Source organism: Acartia tonsa, chromosome 13 (assembly GCF_053477335.1).
Source record: "Acartia tonsa isolate MP-2025a chromosome 13, ASM5347733v1, whole genome shotgun sequence".
Classification (NCBI taxonomy): domain Eukaryota; kingdom Metazoa; phylum Arthropoda; class Copepoda; order Calanoida; family Acartiidae; genus Acartia; species Acartia tonsa.
Window position 1 is genome coordinate 32,676,983 of NC_137272.1, and position 22,072 is coordinate 32,699,054.

The 22,072-nt window shown below is 39.5% G+C and overlaps 2 protein-coding genes across 3 annotated transcripts in view; both read left to right on the top strand.

Moving 5' to 3' along the window:
• LOC145335257 (uncharacterized) overlaps positions 1–13,383 on the top strand; it is a 75,270-nt gene extending 61,887 nt beyond the window's left edge. The window contains exons 12-13 of the mRNA XM_080180995.1: positions 12,824–12,898; positions 13,378–13,383. Coding sequence (XP_080037121.1) covers positions 12,824–12,898; positions 13,378–13,383 — 81 coding nt within the window. The remainder of the gene's footprint in view (positions 1–12,823; positions 12,899–13,377) is intronic.
• Positions 1–22,072, top strand: part of LOC145335365 (uncharacterized) — a 28,895-nt gene that overhangs the window by 322 nt on the left and 6,501 nt on the right. Inside the window, exons 2-4 of one of the 2 annotated variants that reach the window (XM_080181103.1) lie at positions 9,482–9,528; positions 12,824–12,898; positions 21,016–21,102. In XM_080181103.1, the coding sequence (XP_080037229.1) occupies positions 21,057–21,102 (46 nt within the window). In that variant the 5' untranslated portion in view covers positions 9,482–9,528; positions 12,824–12,898; positions 21,016–21,056. Of the gene's footprint in view, positions 1–9,481; positions 9,529–12,823; positions 12,899–17,814; positions 17,928–21,015; positions 21,103–22,072 lie in introns of those variants that run through there. The other variant, XM_080181104.1, reaches the window with a different exon arrangement.

Sequence of the window (22,072 nt, forward strand, 5' to 3'; positions counted from 1 at the left end):
AAAAATTAAGGTGAAATTCGTAAAAGGACCAGGGAAATCTTCTGCAAAAAAAACCAAGGAAATCTTCTGCAAAAAAAAGGACCAAGGAAATCTCCTGAAATTTTTTTTTTTGTTGTTTTTTGGGGGTTTGGGGGTGTCCCACCACCCAAGAAAAAAGCCTAAAACCACCACAGGACCAGTAGGTATATACCCTGAAGAGTAGAATCCAATCGGTTCAGTGGTTACCAAGATCTTAAGCTTCAGACGGACGGACGGACTTTCTACTTTGTATTATAGATAAATAAATCGTGTGTAAAATGGTCAAATATTAGCGAAATCTCATAATTACCACCTTAAGATGTTCATCAAAAATGCATTAAAATCAACTTAGAAAGTATTTTGGATGTTTTATATGGGTGCAACAAACACCAACTTGCAATTTTGAAAATGATCCTAATTAATTTATAAAACCGAAGTTATCTACATTTTGTTCCGTCTGTAACGGAGACATCTGAATTGTGCCAAACGATTTCTTGAACAATATGATATACTTATACTAGCGGCTTCGCCTATAAAGGCCTCTAGGGGCACTTGAGGTGAGTTGAATTCGACTCCCCCCTATTTCAAATCAATTTTAAAAATTTTATTTTAAAAAAGTTAATAAAGGGGTGTACATTTTTTAGGGGGGAGGGGGACGTGCCACTTTTTAAATTTTAGTTTCTTATAAGATTTTTATTTTTTTTCCTCTTTTGAGGATGATGGTACTCTCCCCCAAAATAGCCATAACCTTCCCAGGACCTATGAGAAGCTACCGTGTAAAGGATAACAATATTTGGTTCAGCGGTTAGAGAGATCCTTCAATACAGACAAACAGACAGACAGAGATCCTTTTACTTTATTATAAAGTTATGAATGTATTTGAAATGATAGTGGTATTTGAAATGGCGATTCTTAGGATTATCATACTTTAGCTAGGTTAGTGCAAATTTTCGTCGAATTATAGACAGTTTCAAGCAGTTAGTAAAACAAAAAGCATAGGATAAATCCCAGAGTTGTTGGCCCCTAGCAACTGAAGGACTGATCCAACAATGGATCTTAAAATCATTTAGTAGTGCGCCAGATTGGGGCGATCCAGATCGGCGCACCTGATAACAATCTTTAAATCACAATAGCATAGGCGAACCGGCTCACCCAGTGGCGCGGCTCTGGCGCGGCAGTTACACTCGACGAGTGTAACCAACGCTCCAGGTCGGGGTGAACTGTATTTAATAAATAAATATTTTTTTCTCAATTAATTTAATATTTTATTGCAAAACTATCGTGAAAACATTTCTATAATTATTTTTAATATAAATTATTTATTGTTTTATTATAAAACAATATATAACTTTATTACATTAGCCGTGTCAGTGTGGTAAGCCGAACGTTTCAGCTCACAGGGTTGCGAGTTCGAGTCCAACGAGCCTTAGCCTTGAATTATTCTACCAAAACAAACTAGCAGGATTTAGTCATACAGAAATTATATATTTAACTGAATAATATTTACAATGAATGTTTACTATATATATACAACAGATTATAACAATGGTTAGGTTTGAAGGGGGTGTGGGACGCAAGGGCTTAGCTCCCGGCAGTAGACAGGCTGTGGGGGCAGCTGTGGTAAAAGGGGAGGCAGCGCCTCCCGGTTGTATAATCGCGTGAGGGGCGCGTGATAGCTGCGTGTTTGAGCCCCTCCCCACATTTAGGCAGGCCAGTTTGACCGCTGGATAGCGGGATCAACATCGGTCATGAGATAAATGGTGATATAATAAGATTAGTGCAGAGGGTTTGTTATGATAAGTCACAGCGTAGCAATTCTGTAAACTGCCCGTCCGTCTGGCTGTCGTATTACCACAAACTCCCCTTCAAGGGTTGCGGGGCTCTCGAGCCACCAGGCCTTGAACCTGGGGATACGACAACCTATGTCTGCGCAGGACGGGCTCTTCCTGGGGCACAGCTCGGTGGAGGACAGCTCTGGCTATACAGGCTCCGCGAGACACTCGCTGCTCGGTCTGGCTGTGGTTGGATATCAGCATTGTCAACTCCCGGTTGGCTTCCAGCCGTGGGTTAGCGACGGCCAAGCCCCGTCGTTGGAAGTTTTGCCTCGTCTGCAGAACTAACTCTGTCTCGGCTGGTAACTGGACACGGAGGCCTAGGCTAACTCTGGAGGCTCCCAAGGGGGGGATAACGATGGAGGCAGGCGCATAAAATTCCATGGGGGCGCCTGCTTGGTCTAGGTTGCTGGGCCTCCTAGCTCCTACTCTGATGGGGATGGCTGTCATCAGCAGGGGGCACATTGCTTCAGCTTCGTCCTCTGGGGCCGCCTCTTCCATCGCAGTGGCCGCCTCTCCTCCTGCAGGCTCGCTGCTGGCCGGCAGGTTCTCCATGTCAGTATCAGGGTTCCAGATGGCATCTCTGGGTGGCTCTGGAGCTGGCGGCGGCGGCGGTGGTTCGTTGGGTTGATGCTGCAGGTTCTCTTCTATCGGGTCACGATCCTGGCCGCTAGGCTGTGGGGCGGCTGCGGCTGGCTGGTACACTGGGAACTGTCCTGGGTCACTAGCTGGCGGCGCTGCAGCTCCAACCGGCAGCTCGGTGGCATCCTCGTCGCCGTCCAGGTCGCCTTGAATGTCTGTTGGAATCTGATGGGCAGTCACATCTCCAGTGTATTTGCGCAGTCGGCCTACATGCGCGGTGACTTCCGAGATCCTGGCGGTTGGAGAGGCAGGTTTGATGACATAATGGACGTCTGTAGCTTGCCGCACTACCTTCCAGGGGCCAGTCCATCTCTTGGTAATCTTGGCTGCCTTCCCTGGCACCAGGCGGGGGGCCAGGTACCAGACCAAGTCTCCAACCTCGTACTTGGCCGTGCCTTCGTAGGCTGCCGCGCTCCTCCGGATGGTTCCCTCCTCTCGCTGCTGGATGGCGTCATACACTGCATGGTAGCGTTGCAGGAGAGCTTGGACGTTGGCTGGAACCGAGGCATATTCTGTGTCTGGCAGCCGGAGCACCATGTCCACCGGAAGTTTGGCCTCTCTCCCAAAGTAGGCCAGGAACGGGGTCACGCCGGTGGTTCTGCAGGCCTTGGTGTTGTAGGCGAAGGCAATGGCAGGCAAGTGTGGCTCCCAGTTGTTGTCGTCTCTGTCTAGGAACAGACGCATGCCTGTGTTGAGCGTCCGATGGAACCTTTCCACTCGGTTGGACTGCGGGTTGTAGGGCGGTGGATGTGTCAGGCCAATCTCAAGCTTGGAGGCCAGCTCCTTGAATACCTGGCCGGTGAACTCCATCCCGTTGTCGGAGTGGATCTTCAGGGGGCATCCGAACGTGGCCAGGTGGCGGTGCAGCAGGGCTTCAGCCACCGTGAGGGTGCGCTTGTTGGGGATGGCGTAGAGGCTGACAAACCGGCTGAACCCGTCTTGACAGGTGAGGATATAGCGGTTTCCAGCTGGGGTCTCTGGCAGCGGCCCCACCAGGTCAATAAACAGGACTTGCTGTGGATACCCCTGGCGGGAGGGCACATGTATTCCTAGCTTCAACCTTTCCTTGGTAACCTTCTGGACACACTCAGGACAAGTCTGAACCATCAGGCGGACGTCACGGGACAGGTTGGGCCACCAGAAATGCATGGCGACGCGGGCGATAGTAGCGTCCATTCCAAAGTGCCCGGCCATGGGGGTCCCATGGGCTAAAAAGAACGCGTCCTGCCGGAGGGCCGAAGGCAGCAGGTATCTTGTTCTTTCCCCTGTCAGGGTCTGGTCAGTGGTGGTGAGGCAGCCATGCTCGTCAAGTCCCAGGGCTGTGAAGCGGCTGGCGTACTGCTGCTCGTCTCGTTCCTTGCCGCGCAGCTCAGCCTTAGTTGGGGCTCTGCCATCAGCCACCCACTGGCGGACACGGAGCAGGAGAGGGTCCTGTGTCTGGGCTTCTAATACTCTAGCCGGGTCCAGTCGTGCGGCAGGGGGCCGGCTAGCTGCGGACTCCCCTAGCTGGCAAAGGTTGTGGATGTACTCAGCCTGCTCTGCTAATTCTTCAGCGGTAGCTGTCGGCATGTTGGCGTCCTCCCGGCGGCTGAGGGCGTCGGCGTTGGTGTTCTGGGTGCCAGGACGGTGGCAGACAGTGAAATCTAGGGCCGCTAGCTCCTCCTGCCAGCGGGCCACCATCCCTGTGGATGTGTTCAGCGACTTCATCTGTAGCAAGGCTGAGGAATCAGTGTTGATCTGGAAGCTGCGGTAGGACAAGATGCCGTGAAATTTCCGGATTCCATACATAATGGCGGCCATCTCTCCCTTCCAGGACGGGTAGCGAGTCTCGGGGTCGGTTGTCTTGCGCCCCACGGCGGCAATCAGCCTCTCCTTGCCGTCCTGGCATTGACTCAGAATGGCAGAGATGGCGCGGCTGCTGAAGTCTGTGGTGAGCTGGAATACCGCCGGCAAGTCAAACCTGGGTGGTGCTCGGATAGGGGCTTGGGGGAACTTGTCCTTGAGCTGTAGCAGCTGGGCTTCCATCTCAGGCGTCCAGGCTAGGGTCTTGGCCGTCTTCTGCCGATTCATCTCGTAGGTGAGGTCGGCATACTCTGGGATGAACAGGCGGTAGTATCCAAAGAACCCCAGAAGCGCCAGCAAATCCTTGGGGGTGCTGGGGGCCGGCCAGTCCAGGATACGGTCAATATAATCCTCTTGCATGGCTATCCCCTCACGGCTGAGGGTGTGGCCCAGATAATCCTCCTTGGCTCGAAACAGCTTGGTCTTAGCTGGCTTGAGGCGGATTCCTCCCCTGCGGTGGGCTTCCAAGACCTCCCGGAGCCTAGCCAGGTGGGCCCAGGTATCCTGGTGGAAGGTCAGGACGTCGTCAAGATATGACTGGAGGTGGGCACTGTAGACGCGGTGTCCTCCAGCTCGTTCTACCAACTGCTGGATCCTGGGCAAAGGGTAGCTATCCAGTTCCAGGCACTTGTTGAGGGCTCTGTAGTCGACGGCCCAGCGGGTGCTCCCGTCCTTCTTCTTGATGGGCACCAGGGGGCTGCTCCAGGCGGAGTCTGAAGGCTCTATGACTCCCTCTTGTAGCCAGGTGTCCAGTTGTTTCTCCAGCTCAGCCTCCTGCCGCGGGTTCAGATCCCTAAATCTCTGGCGGATCGGCTGGGTCCCTGGTTTGAGGCGCAGCTGCAGCTCTACTACGTCCGTGCAGCCGGGGGTAGAGTTGGAGAAGACGTCCCTGTATTCTGATAACAGGGTCCAAACCTCCTTTTTGAGCAAGGGGTCCTTGCGCAGGAACTCGTTGTCCTCCATCTCAAGGGCCTCCCACAGCTCCTGCATATCTGGGGGCTCAACAGGCTCTTGGAACGAGTGGAGACGAGGGGGAGGCTTATCAGAAACCTCTAAAATGTCAGGCTTGACTAGCTCCCCAGCCACTGGGAGGCCAGCGTCCAGCAGGAGGGGCGTCTCCCCTTCATTTACCACCAGCACTCGAAACACGCTGGCGGAGCCAGGCCTGTGGGCATACAGGCCTTCTGGGATGACAAGATCCTCCCCAAACCTCTGTTCTGGGGCAGCTAGTTGGATGGCATCCTTGGTACGGTGTCCTACTAATTCAACAGGGACAGCCATGACACCGCGGCCAGGCAAGACCACCCGCTTGGCCGTGCGGAGTTGGGGGGGCTGGCCGTCAGTTGGAGTGACAGCGCTTAGCCTATACGTGGCTGGTGCGGGGTCAGCTTTGGCTCCGGGACCCACCGGCCGCGACTTGACGGGCTCGGCCTCGGGAGGGGCTGACGTGTCGGAGCCAGGTGTGGCTCCGAGGGCGTCCGGCCACGATTTGACGGGCTCGGTGCTGGGAGAGGCCGGGGCGCTGGGACCATCCTGGGCTCCGTGGGCGTCCGGCCGCGACTTGACGGGCTCGGCGCTAGGAGAGGCTGAGGCAGCGGAGCCATGCGTGGCTCCGGAGGCGGCCGGCCACGACTTGACGGGCACGGTGCCGTGAGAGGCTGGTTCCTGGGAGTTGAGTGTGGCTCCGGGTGCATCAGACCGCGACTTGACGGGTCTGGACTCGGACTTGGCTGGCTGAATGGCTGGGGGTCCCAGGTAGAGGGGGCCAGGTGGACACGGCTGGCCGTTGATGAAGGTGTCGGCGGAGAAGATTGGTTCTGGAGGGCTGGCAATCTCAGGGAACGTTGTTGGCAGGTTCTCCAGCGGCACCTTGGGCACTGGGGGCAACCCCATGGCTAGCAGGTTGGTCCCCCTATGGGCGTTGAGTGCAGTGTCCACCCAGTGCGTGCCTTTCTCGACCACACGCGGCTGCTCTGGCAGTGGGCCTGGCAGAGGCCCCTCGTAACTCAGCTCTCTCTCGGCTGTCTCCCGGTCGATGGGGATGCCACGGAGTGGGATGAACTCCCCACGCACCCACAAGCAGGGGGGTTGCATGTCGAAACAGAGCCTAGTTCCGAACTAGGTTCAGAGGGTGTGAGAGATTCCGTACCACAGTCACGTGGTACAGATGGAGTATAAGGGTGTGTGAGACTGCCATAAATAATTCTTTCAATTTTCCTATTACCTGGAGGGGCTGGCCTTCCTCGTTAGCAGTCAGGATTTGGGTGTTGTCTGGAATCAACATGCGTTGCACGCCCATTGCGTGCATGAGGTGTTCAGAAATTACAGCAGACCCTGGTACACGGTTGCCAGAATCGACCATGGCATCAACCTGTACATGCTGGGCAGGGTCAGGAGTGGGAAACCTCACCCTGATATGGCAGGGGAAGTGGAGGTCCTGCCCTTGAGACAAGGGGGCCTCCCGTTCGGCTGGGGTTGGCAGAAACTTCGGTGGTGGCCGAACCGCAGCTATGGTGGTATCGCTTACCATGGTGGCTTAGCCTGTAGCTTCGAATCACTAGAGCTTATCAATTATCACTGGGTCAACAATTTTATATTTCTTTTTATCACTTGGTTGACATTTATACACACTTATGTGTTGTTATCACTAGGAGCTCTAGGTGTGATTCTGGAAGCACTGGCAGCAGGGAATGTCCGTCCTGCAAGGTTCAGAGGGGTGACGGCGGCAGGGAATGTCCCGTCCTACAGCGCCGCTGGTTCGAATCCCGAAAATGGCGGCAGGGAATGGCCCGTCCTACAGCGCCTCGGGTTCGAATCCTGGAAGGCAGCGGCAGGGAATGTCCCGTCCTGCCGTGCCTGTGGCTCAAATTCTGCTATCCGTCGCAGTGGTAGGCCTTACTTGTGTGCTGAAGCTTCGCAGCCACACATTGCCTTCTCAAGGAGACCAGCACCCAGCTGTCTGTCTCGTATGTTTGGCCTGGGTGTCCTGGGGCTTGTCCCAGCTACACTTGCCAATTTAGACTCAGTTCTGTAGCCGTTTGAGCTAAATTATCCGATTACCGTGGCTGCGCACCTAGCGCTACTCCTACACGGTACGGAAAAAGCGTCTTAACTGGCGCTTTTAGCAGGCTAAATCTGCTTGCCGTAGGCCAAAGGCCCACATATTGCATTCAAAATGATGGAAATTCGACCTAAAAAGGCCGTCTCACGGGTCAGTTGGCTTCTCAGTTGGCGGCTGATTGTCCCCTTACTTGCCAAAGGGTCCAATCAGAGGTAGAATAGGCTAATTTCTGTAAGGCTCGATTGAAACATGCTGACACCAAGATGTGGTAAGCCGAACGTTTCAGCTCACAGGGTTGCGAGTTCGAGTCCAACGAGCCTTAGCCTTGAATTATTCTACCAAAACAAACTAGCAGGATTTAGTCATACAGAAATTATATATTTAACTGAATAATATTTACAATGAATGTTTACTATATATATACAACAGATTATAACAATGGTTAGGTTTGAAGGGGGTGTGGGACGCAAGGGCTTAGCTCCCGGCGGTAGACAGGCTGTGGGGGCAGCTGTGGTAAAAGGGGAGGCAGCGCCTCCCGGTTGTATAATCGCGTGAGGGGCGCGTGATAGCTGCGTGTTTGAGCCCCTCCCCACATTTAGGCAGGCCAGTTTGACCGCTGGATAGCGGGATCAACATCGGTCATGAGATAAATGGTGATATAATAAGATTAGTGCAGAGGGTTTGTTATGATAAGTCACAGCGTAGCAATTCTGTAAACTGCCCGTCCGTCTGGCTGTCGTATTACCACATCAGTATGATATTTTATAAATAAAACTTTTATATAAAATATCGTACTGACACAGCTAAAGCTATGAAGTTGTACCGGTTCGGATCGGACCGCGCCAAAAATCTTTTAAATATCAATGTTTTTTATCAGTGGCTGTGGCTCACCTTCGGCCAACCTCTAGCGCACCCCGATCCGGTTCACCACTAAAATGATTTAAAGATCCAGCTCTGGAAAATTATGTACAAACATCGGATTCCTTTATTCTTATGATTGATTTAACTTGTCTGAATCCATTATGCAAGATTTCATTCTTGTTGACTTTAGTACACAATAGATAATTAAATTCAGTTTTAAAACATATTAAAGTTTTTAGTTTTCTGTAATAATTTTTTCCCCAGCTTAGTTGCACATTTTTTGCTCTTACTCTATACATTTAATGTAAAAGGCATAAAAACTAAAGACTGAAGGGACAATAGGCTGTTTATTACATAAGTCCCCAAAGTTTTATAATAACGTTTTCTTATTCGTTGGGTTAACAACTTTTGGACTTTTAATGAATTTAGATTTGTTGGTTTATTAAATTGAGTGTTCATGCGTTTCAACCACTAATTGTAATTTGTGTATTAAAATTGGGAATATACATCAATTAGTCGGCCATTGTCTTATCCCTTTAGACATTGCATTAAAGAGATAGCAAGGTATAGAAATTTCAATTAATCTAGACAGCCAATGAAACATTAAATAAAAAAACACCTTCACTTGGAATAAATTCTTTAAAAATGCAAATAGACTTGTGATCATTATTTTAAATTAGGTTTAATAAGGTGTGTTAAAGTTCCTAAATGTCTTTTAGGCTTATAAAGAGATTGATTTTTAAAAGCACAAGGTCTTTTACGGCGTGTTTAAGCCGTGTTTTATTATATTCAGAAAGTAATAAGTGTTTTTAGTCTGAATTTTATGATCTCAATAACGATAAAGTAATAGGGTTATCCAGGGACGTACAAGGGGAGGGGGGTAAACGGTTGATTACCCCCACCCCCAAATGATTTTGGGGGTGACGTAGGTTAAATAGTTTTTTTGGAGTTGTTATTTCCCCTCTCGACAGAGCCCCTAAATGCTAGGGGCGTAGCTACTAGTGTTCTAAAAAGCACCAAATTTAATTACTTTTTAAAAAGTCGTAGCTGTTCATATTTATGAAATCTCTAGTTATGTACTAAGATATTACCCGTACTGTACTATAACTATTATCAGCCTGACATAACAGAAGTACGAACCTAACAAAATAAAGACTGAAAGCTAACAAAGATAAGCAAACAAATCAAAAGAAATTTACACAATTTCAATGTTTTTTGCCTGCAGAGATTCTTGGAGATCCCAGCGCATTTCCAGCTCCAGAACACCGTCAGGTAAACCTTATTTAAATATTAAAGTTGGTTTGTGCCCCATCACCCCATCTTAATAACTTCTGAACACATTTTCAAGCAATTTATCTAGCCCCTAGATGCTATGGGTGTATCCGCTAGTTTTATTAAAGAGACAATCATTTTTATAACAAGACAGATAAATAACTTAGAAGAAATAAAGAAAGAGTATAACAGTTTTTTTACTGTGCTGATCTGCTAATTATTTTATATTATTACTAGCGCCTACGCCCCTAGAGGCATCTAGGGGCACTTGAGATGAGGGAGGGGGTAGAAGGCGACTCTTGCATAATTTCAATTTTTGATTTAAAATGAGAAAGTATAAATTTATTTCTAGGCCATTTCTCATTGGAGGGTGTTGTTGGTAACATCCCCTAAAAAAGTCATAAACCTTCCAAGGACTTATGAAAAGCTTTACTGTAAAGGAGAACCACTTCGGTTCAGTGGTTAGTGAGATCCTGCGATACATGAACATCCTATTACTTTTATATAAGGATTATCCATGATCCTGTCTGAAGCAGTGATAGAGTACAAAATATTTTCACCAAATTGTAAACGGTTTGCAAAATATTATGCATTTACAAAAATGCTAAAATTAGCCTAGGCAAATTCAAATAATGTTCATAATAGTTCATATTAAATTGTAAGTATTTTTTATTTGTGAATTATTGCGGCGGTTTAACACTTCCCCCGTTAGTTTTGAAATATTAAAGTTGGGAGTATTTTTTGTATAGTAATACTGTTTTCACCTTAAGTAAGAGTAGGTTATATTGGGTAAAGGGTAGGCCTGCAGATTTTTGCACCTCTTCAAGGTTTAGGCTTAATAGGTAACGTGGTATTATTGAACAACAGAGGTCTTAAAATTTAGACACAAAATTATCCCTTCTGTACAGGGTGTTTCAAGAGAAATGTCTTTTTTAAAAACTTAATTATGCATAGAAAATAAAAGAATTATATAAAATGCTTTATATATTTGGAGAACTGATTCTAATCCATTTATGTTTCAAATATTTAAAAATGATTATTTCAAAAAATGCCTTAAAAACCGGTTTTTCCAAAGGCCTTATTTTTGAAGATTTTTTGGTTTAAAGGTTGAGGAAAAAATATTCACATTGTTTAAATTCAAATTGCGCAGCTTGTATTAATAGTAGTAAAAATGTTATGCATACCGTTAGAATCGTCATAAACTGTAGTTTTTGGAAATATAAGTACTTTTTTGTGCTATTTGTAGTTTAGGAGCTACGTTGAAAATATGAGAAAAAGGATGAAAAGTTTAAATTGAGTTGGAACATTTTACCATTTAGCTCCTATACTATACAATACATAGCACAAGAATGGTCCTCATATTTCCAAAGACTTGAGCTTATGACGATTCTAACATAATTTCTATGCACAATTAAGTTTTTAAAAAAGACATTTCTCTTGAAACACCCTGTAGATTAAAATTGGTGGTTAAAACAAACCAACGTATAAACCAACCAATCAAAATTCAGTAAAAGGCCCCATAGTTGTTAAGCCAACGAATAAGAAAACTTTATTGGAAAACTTTAAGAACTAGTGTAATAAACAGCCCATTGCCCCCCCCCTCTCTCTCTCTCTCTCTCCCTCTGACACTGTAATTGTTATTTGCGTTTGTTGTTTTGCTTATTTTGTCTTAGCTAAAATATATGAAGAAAACGCTCAGATAGAAATTTCTTTTCTGTTAAATTTTTGCACATGTCCGTGTACACTTTTAAGTTTTAACAAAAGAATTTCAGAAATTACAAATTTGTCATGTGTCATTTGATAGTAGCGAATCTACTCTGTCTATCCATCCGTCAGTTCGACACTATTGGGAGATTTTCTCGGCTGTTATGTTATATAGACAGCTAATATTCCTTCTACCAATTTAGAATAAACTAAAGGCGACATCCCCATAAGCCTCTAGGAGCACTTAATTTATTTTCTTTTCAATCTATGTTAAAGCTAGCTCTCTACCAAAACATTTTCGTCGCAAAATAAGGTTAGTTTATGTTTTTTTTGCGATAATTTTTAAAAATATAAACCTTGCCAGGACCTTTGAAAAGCTACTCTGTAAAGGAGAACCATATCGGTTCAGCAGTTAGCGAGATCCTTCAGTACGGACAAACAGACACACAGACAGACAAACAAACAAACACCCTGTTACTTAATTTTAATAATATAAGACACAAATATTAATTTTTTAAAAGAATCTCATATTTATTTTTTATTACAACTGAACATCTGTTGTCATCCTTGTTTTAATTATTTTGTGAAATGGTTTTCCTCCTACTATATTTCTGTAATAGAGATACTCAAAAGATATATTGTCTAAATCAGCCAATAGGAGAAAAATGAGGTTTATCATTGGTTCAAACATTTTACAGATTATGGTACGTACGGGCATAATTTTTTCATTTCTTACGCATTATGAGTCAGCCCTAAATTGTTGCATATCTAAGGAAAAGCTTTTCTGAGGTAAATTGTATCGTGTACAAAATTCTTCTCTCGTATAATGTGAAGCATATAATAAAACATATAATAAGTTAATTATCATTAGTTGGATTTCTTATGATAAAGTTAGCTTTCTAAAAATTATATCGCCAAAAAAATGCGTCGCACTATTTCTCAAATGGATTCGTACATAACAAAAAAAACAAAGCTTTTTTGCCTGCTAAATATCCCTTTTTAAGTTTGACGAAAAATTCGTCAAATGGATTATCTACTTATACTATGTTTGTCACGTCTGTACAGCTAGATTATCATTAATTTGGAAATTTTAAATGTTTCTCTCGAATTTAAACTTAGCATTATGATTCCTTTAACAGAAAAAAAGAAAATATATAAGCCTGTATTATGATAAATAATATTTTATTTTAAAAATCATAATACCATTTGATTTTTTAATTATGGAATTCTAGAACCATTAGGTATATTGCTAAAGAATCCAGGGATCTAATGGGATAGGACAATGGCCGATAAATTAATGTAAATCCCCAATGATGAGACACAAATTTACCCCTTTGGTAAATTACAATTAGTTGTTGAAACGTTTGAACACTCAAAGTTGTTAAACAAACGAATAAAAAACATTATTATAAAACTTTGGGGACCAGTGTAATAAACAACCCTCTTGTCTGCTCTCTGTAAAGCATCTCTATAATCACTTTTCTATCCATAAATATTTATATTTCATTTTTAAAAGCTATTGATCCATCTCAACCCAAGGCTACTTTATCAAATTAAAATGTTTGCACAGGCAAAATATGTTTTTTTTCAGGGTCCAGTGTTGGAAGTGGTTACAGTGCCGAGTGCTCTGGAGGGTGGGCAGATCCGTCCTTACTGGCTGTTTCAGGTACACAGATAGATAGATAGATATCTGCAGGGTGAACAGACCTTTCCTTGCTGGCTGTATAAGTACATTAAGTACCTCTGGTGCTGCAACCACCACATTAAAAATTATAAAAAGAAAAAAAATTGGGGGGAGAATTTTTTTTTTTTTTGGGGGGGGGTTAGGGGTGTCCCTATAATAAGAAAATAGCCTAAAACCACCAAAGGACCAGTAGGTATATTCCCTGAATAGTAGAAACCGATCGGGTCAGTGGTTACCAAGATCTCTAGGGATGAACAGACAGACAGACGGACGGACAGACATAATTCTACTTTGTATTATAGAATAAGGGTAGCGTTTTAATAGTCTTTTAAGGTCCCAAAAATATTTATTGGGTTGAAATGTTTATATCTATTAATTTTGAGCTAAGTCCAAGAAAATGAGGCTCTTTAATTTTATAGTGCCTATGAAAAAAATGACATCATACAATACATATGACCTAGGATTAGCCAATACACAGACTAAATAACCAATGACAGGCCAGTATACATTTTAATTGAGCAATGGAATGCCAGAATGACGTTATTTTTCATAGGCATTATGTATAGCTTCTAAGAAAATAGCACAAAACCTGACTGGCTGTGATAAAAATTTTTTTGAGATCTTTAGCTACATACATACTGCTGATGAAATAAAAAGGCCACAAACACTTTTTAATAAATGTGGCAAGTCATGTTGCTTATTGCCATTGACAAAGACATGTATTCCATAAATGTATTCCATCAATTCCATGTATTACATAAATTCCATGTATTCCATAAATTTAATGTATTCCATAAATTCAATGTATTCCATAAATTCCATGTATTCCATAAATTCCATGTATTCCATAAATTCCATGTATTACATAAATTCCATGTATTCCATAAATTCCATGTATTCCATAAATTCTATGTATTCCATAAATGTATTCCATAAATTCCATGTATTCCATATATTCCTATCGGTTCAGCGGTTACAGAGATTTAACGATACAGACAGACAAACATCTTATTACTTTATTATAAGGATTACTATTTGTTTACAGGAATCTAAAGGGATAAGATAATTGCCGATGTACATACCCAATGGTTATACATAAAATTACCCATTCTGTAGTTTAAAATAGTGGTTGAAACGTTCGAACTCTCAACCTAATGAATCAACCAATCAAAATTCCCCAAAGTTGTTAAGGCAACAAGTAAGAAAATAAGAAAAAGTTATTATAAAACTTTTGGGACTAGTGTAATAAACAGTTCATTGTCCCCTTTCTCTCTCTCTCTCTCTCTCTCTCTCTCTCTCTCTCTCTCTCTCTCTCTCTCTTTCTCTCTCTCTCTCTTACTCATCGATTTGTTTATAAGAATACTTGTGCATGTCTACCTACCATTAGTGAACACAATAGTTTGTATCACAGAAAAGGGTTGCGCAAAAAATATGTTCCTTACATCTTTTCAGTTATACATCAGGGATATTAAGCGGTAAGACAATTGACGCTACATTGAATTACATTCACAGTAATGATAAACAAAATTATCCCTTGTATTGATTGAAATAATTGGTTGAAAAATCTTGTCACTGCTGAAATGCCAATTTAACAAAAGTACCCAAAGTTTTAATGCAAATGTGTTAATAAAACTTTGGGTGACATGACAGTGTAATTTATGGTCCAATGGCCCCTCCCTTCCTGAGGTAAAAAGAGTTAATACACCTCTCCTAAGATAATTTAAAATACAATTTTCGGCTGTGCCCACTAGATTATAAGACAGGAAGGGGATAGTAAAACAGTCTTTAACCAACCAATGACCTATGCGAAGCTTCCCTAAAATGGAGAACTCATTCAGTTTAGTAGTTAACGAGAACTTAACGGACAAACAAAATCCTTAGAAATTTATATAATACTAGCAGCTCCGCCCCTAGAGGCCTCTAGGGGGGGGGGGGAGAGAGTTTACCGACTCCTTATTTTTAATCTATTTTTAAAAAGAAATTATAAAAAAATTTCTTATGGGGTTATTTTTCTATTGGCGATTTCTCTTGGGAGGGTGGTGGAAACCCCCCAAATAGCTATAAACCTTCCAAATACCTATGAAAAGCTCCACTGTAAAGGAGTACCATATCGGATAGCAAGATCCTTCGTTACAGACAGACAAGCACAGAGAGATCCTTTAAATTTATTTTAAGAATGATTACAATATTCTAATTTTAATGACTATCAGACTAATAATTATTATTATTATAACAAGAACAACAATTTCCATGAAAGTTAAGTTCTTCAAATGAGATAACTGACCAAAACGATATTTTGACATTTAGATTAATCAATTTTATAGGTAAAGCTCAAAAAATATGTTTAGGAAAACAGATAAGGAATTTGAAAATCGAACCAAAAACAAAAAAAGATATGGGGAAATGTGTGAAAAATAGAAAAGTAGTTAAAAACCTGCCCCAAAACAATCTGACCGCCATTGATGTTTTATACAATTTATGTTTTATAATCTTGCTCCATATTGAAGTTTCAGCCTTCTATCTTTTATAGGAGCTGAGAAAATCACGTTTCAGACAGACAAACTTTTCATTTCATAGAGTAGCTTCGCTACTAAAAATCTTACTGGTGTCTTTGACTCCTATACCTTTATCCCTCTTAATACTGTAAAATTTACTTTTTATTTGATTTTAAAAGTGGTGTGATACTTTTTCTTCATTTGCGAGACTCGGTTCAAACACCCTCTGAAATCCTTTATAGAGCAACGGTACACTATAAATAAGGTAAGTCCGTCCGTACGTTATTCCATTAAAACGAATAAAAGATTGCAATTAATATACTATCCAACAAAACTGTTATTATATATAATTTTAGCAATTTTCAATGAAAGGAAATGGACTATTAATAAAGACTTATTAGGTAGGGAGGGAGCTGTTTATTACACTAGTCCCAAAAGTTTTATATCAACGTTTTCTCATTCATTGGCTTAACAACTTTTGGGACTTTTTGTTTGGTTGAAAGTTAAAAATAAGTGGGAAGTATTTTAATGGTTCCAGAAAGCACAATACATTAAATAATTAACTAGAGGCTACGCATCTAGAGGTCTCTAGGGACACTTCAGGTCGAGGCGTTGAATTCGTTACCCCATTTTTTAGATTTAAAAAGAAAAAGTAAGAAAAAAAGTAAAAGAGAACCATATCGGTTCAGGGGTTAGCGTAATCCTTTGGTATAGATAGACAGATATACATACTGTTACTTTATTATAAGTATTACCGCTCCACATGAACTTTTAGTTTTAATTCTAATTTTAACTTTTCTAAGCATATTATTGCTGCGGTGCCTACCTGTGGACAAAATTGCACTTGTTTTAGCATTATTTTTGCTGTGTCATGCGAAAAGAAAGTTTTTTAGTCTCTGCCTCTGTGCTAAATATTAAATAGTAACCGGGATAATAAATCTAAAAATATAGATGTATAACCAGATCTCCCTCTTGGGGACCTTTTTTTTGTCTGCTGGCAAATTCATTTCGGCTCTTTTGTAGCGATTTTGCTGTGTTAATATTTCCGGCACTATTGGTTGATTTTTAAAACCCCAATGAAAGTCGGCCCTGGGTCCCCTTTCCCCTCTATTGTTTTACCCTAATACATATATTTAGCTATCTTTTTGGAGGCAAAATATCCGTCTGTCCTTATGTCCATCAGTTAGAAACGGTACAGATGAAACATAAAAGTTTGGACACTGCTAGCCTGAACCATCCAATCAAGCGTTAATAAAATAAGGTTGCGAGTTTATAAAACTTTTGGTACCATTGTAATTTACAGTGCAATGGCCCCTCCTATGTATTCAAATATATATTACTAGCGGCTTCGCCCCTAGCCTCTAGGGGTTTTGCCCCAAGAGGTTTGATAAACCATTTTTTGCTATTTTAATTTCAGTTTTAAAAAGAACAAAACAAATTTTTTTTTTGGGGGGGGGATTTTTCATTTTTGGGGGGGTTGGGGGTGTCCCATCCCCCGAGAAAATAGTTATAAACCCTCCCGTGACCTATGAGAAGCTATCCTGTAAAGGAGAACCCGATCGGTTCAGCGGTTAGCGAGATCCTTCGCTACAAACAAACAGACAAACAAACACACAAACAAACAGACAGACATCGTTCTACTTTGTATTATAGATTAAAATTCCAGAATATATGTCCCTGTTTTTACTACTATTAATAACTGAAATATATAAACAAGTTGAAAATAGTGTTTCCTAAATACTAATTGCATGTATATACTCAAAAATTAGCAAGATTTTAATGAATTAATTAAGCACGGTTCATAATACCTAAACTTAATCAAACATCCATAGAACGAACCTTAACAAATATTTATAAAGCAATGTTCTACATTATTTTGAAGTCTTTATAAATAATCCTTAAAAATCCTGAAATTAATAATTATACTATGATTAAAAAATCTTGAGTTTGTTGCTTATAAAACTATATTTAATTGTCTCCAGAAACGATTTTCCCAAAATTTATTCGGTAATATGCTTCATATTTTGTAATTTACTGTCACAGGAATCATCAGGCCAATCTTTGATAGGACAATTCTAAAAAAATAAGAAATATCTTTCCGTTAGGGACCGGGAGGCAAAATGCATGAGTTTACTCTAAAAAAGTTATACATAATGCAAAAACACTAATTAAGCGATATACACTTTTTAGAACCCCATCATATCCCCACTCCCCCTTTAATACATATGTTCTTGTGTGTAATTGGATTGAAGGATGATGGGAGGGGGGGGGGGGAGTGCGCGAATAAGAGCGCGTGAGGGTTGAGTACATGCACCTCTCAGAAGCCCGGCACCGAGCACAGGTGCGAAGATTGTTATACACATAGAGGGTTTTTAGCGATTTTCACTAATCATACTTATGTTTGTCAGTATTTCAATTTAGTTAGAAAACAGACGTTGTATGCCAGTGTTCGGATACAGTTTTGATTCAAAATAAATAAATATAGAGTAGTTTCACTGCTAATATTAGAATTACAGGTATTGTTTAAGAAATGGTGAAAATTTGGTATATAAAGGGAAAAGACAATGGCTGATAAATTGATGTACATCCCATATGATTATACACAAAACTACCCTTCGGTAATAGAGTAGCTTCACTGCTAATATTATAATTACAGGTACTGTTTTAGAAACGGTGAACATTAAGTATACTTGTACCACAGGGATCTAAAGGGATAAGACAATGGCCGATACATTTATTTACATCCTATATAATTATACCCCAAATTACATCTTTTGTTAATGAAAATTAGTGGTTGAAACTTTTGAACATGGTCTTTCTCATGGCTATTTTCTGTCTTTTTTTATAGGTACTATAAAGACTCAAAGAGCTTCATTTTCTAGGATTTCTCATAACTCTATCAAGCGGAAAAAAACAACAAAAGATGCTTTAAGATTTTAGTCATACTCATTATTTACATTTCTAAATTGTCATGCAATGAACTTTGTAAAAATTACTTTATCTGTCACCAGAAGAATCAACTACGCTCATCTAATTATCTATCTATCTATGTGTATAGATCTATCTATCTATCTATCTATCTATCTATCTATCTATCTATCTATCTATCTATCTATCTATCTATCTATCTATCTATCTATCTATCTATCTATCTATCTATCTATCTATCTATCTATCTATCTATCTATCTATCTATCTATCTATCTATCTATCTATCTATCTATCTATCTATCTATCTATCTATCTATCTATCTATCTATCTATCTATCTATCTATCTATCTATCTATCTATCTATCTATCTATCTATCTATCTATCTATCTATCTATCTATCTATCTATCTATCTATCTATCTATCTATCTATCTATCTATCTATCTATCTATCTATCTATCTATCTATCTATCTATCTATCTATCTATCTATCTATCTATCTATCTATCTATCTATCTATCTATCTATCTATCTATCTATCTATCTATCTATCTATCTATCTATCTATCTATCTATCTATCTATCTATCTATCTATCTATCTATCTATCTATCTATCTATCTATCTATCTATCTATCTATCTATCTATCTATCTATCTATCTATCTATCTATCTATCTATCTATCTATCTATCTATCTATCTATCTATCTATCTATCTATCTATCTATCTATCTATCTATCTATCTATCTATCTATCTATCTATCTATCTATCTATCTATCTATCTATCTATCTATCTATCTATCTATCTATCTATCTATCTATCTATCTATCTATCTATCTATCTATCTATCTATCTATCTATCTATCTATCTATCTATCTATCTATCTATCTATCTATCTATCTATCTATCTATCTATCTATCTATCTATCTATCTATCTATCTATCTATCTATCTATCTATCTATCTATCTATCTATCTATCTATCTATCTATCTATCTATCTATCTATCTATCTATCTATCTATCTATCTATCTATCTATCTATCTATCTATCTATCTATCTATCTATCTATCTATCTATCTATCTATCTATCTATCTATCTATCTATCTATCTATCTATCTATCTATCTATCTATCTATCTATCTATCTATCTATCTATCTATCTATCTATCTATCTATCTATCTATCTATCTATCTATCTATCTATCTATCTATCTATCTATCTATCTATCTATCTATCTATCTATCTATCTATCTATCTATCTATCTATCTATCTATCTATCTATCTATCTATCTATCTATCTATCTATCTATCTATCTATCTATCTATCTATCTATCTATCTATCTATCTATCTATCTATCTATCTATCTATCTATCTATCTATCTATCTATCTATCTATCTATCTATCTATCTATCTATCTATCTATCTATCTATCTATCTATCTATCTATCTATCTATCTATCTATCTATCTATCTATCTATCTATCTATCTATCTATCTATCTATCTATCTATCTATCTATCTATCTATCTATCTATCTATCTATCTATCTATCTATCTATCTATCTATCTATCTATCTATCTATCTATCTATCTATCTATCTATCTATCTATCTATCTATCTATCTATCTATCTATCTATCTATCTATCTATCTATCTATCTATCTATCTATCTATCTATCTATCTATCTATCTATCTATCTATCTATCTATCTATCTATCTATCTATCTATCTATCTATCTATCTATCTATCTATCTATCTATCTATCTATCTATCTATCTATCTATCTATCTATCTATCTATCTATCTATCTATCTATCTATCTATCTATCTATCTATCTATCTATCTATCTATCTATCTATCTATCTATCTATCTATCTATCTATCTATCTATCTATCTATCTATCTATCTATCTATCTATCTATCTATCTATCTATCTATCTATCTATCTATCTATCTATCTATCTATCTATCTATCTATCTATCTATCTATCTATCTATCTATCTATCTATCTATCTATCTATCTATCTATCTATCTATCTATCTATCTATCTATCTATCTATCTATCTATCTATCTATCTATCTATCTATCTATCTATCTATCTATCTATCTATCTATCTATCTATCTATCTATCTATCTATCTATCTATCTATCTATCTATCTATCTATCTATCTATCTATCTATCTATCTATCTATCTATCTATCTATCTATCTATCTATCTATCTATCTATCTATCTATCTATCTATCTATCTATCTATCTATCTATCTATCTATCTATCTATCTATCTATCTATCTATCTATCTATCTATCTATCTATCTATCTATCTATCTATCTATCTATCTATCTATCTATCTATCTATCTATCTATCTATCTATCTATCTATCTATCTATCTATCTATCTATCTATCTATCTATCTATCTATCTATCTATCTATCTATCTATCTATCTATCTATCTATCTATCTATCTATCTATCTATCTATCTATCTATCTATCTATCTATCTATCTATCTATCTATCTATCTATCTATCTATCTATCTATCTATCTATCTATCTATCTATCTATCTATCTATCTATCTATCTATCTATCTATCTATCTATCTATCTATCTATCTATCTATCTATCTATCTATCTATCTATCTAGATTGTTACAGTAGCCCCAGCCTGTACTCCTCTGACTACACAATGCCTCCCAACTCAGAATTACAGTCTACGCCCCAACACAACTTAGGTGAGAAACGGTGAAATTGATCTTACATCAAAATCCAAAGGTTTAAGACAATGTCCGATAAATTGATGTACATCTGCAATGAAAATACACAAGATTAAGCCTTCTATACGTACAATAAGTGGTTGACGTTTAGACACAAAACTTAATGAATAAACCAATCAAAATCCAATAAAAGTCCCCAAAAACTTAAACACTTTAAATATCCCCCGTTCTCTGATCTTACATGCTGTGAGTGTTATCAACAAAGAAATTGTTTTTTTTTATTGAAACTAACTTTAAGGAATCGCAGCTTCACTTGAATTAAGGTTCTCCATATGTCCATCCGTCCATCTCAGAAATAGTTAGAAGCTTTTCATAGTGCCTATAAGAATTGACATCATACTGGGCTACCATTTGCTAATTTTAATGTTTTATGGCCAGCTATTGGTAACTTAGTCTGTGTATTGGCCTATCATTGGTCATTTATATTGTATGACGTCATTTTTTACTTTTAAATATGTTGCACTTCTTTTGCACATATAATTGCCAGGAGTTTTTTTAAAAGACTAAAAAATATGGATGTATACCCTCAAATTGAATGTTGAGCCCTGAATCCCCAACCTTTTTTTAGAGGGGGGGGGAAGTTTTTCGTTTTTTTTATTATTGTTTTAGGACAGGTTAGGTTATGTTTTATTAATGTATAGGTTATCCCAGTTGGGTTATGACACCCACAGGGGTTTGGAATACGAAAAAAATGTACCACCAGCGTTTTATTTTATTTTTTTTTTAAATAAGGGGGCTTACTGGGAAACGTTTAGATTTTTCTATATCCTACTTGAAAATATGCAATTATATTTTTAAGTAAAATATTATGCATGTATTTAACTACTTTTAACATTAAAAATATTTAAAAAAAAACACTTCATACTTGATCACATGCAAAAAAAAGTCTATTTTTTTAAGCTGTAAACTTTAAAGTTATCATTTTAGA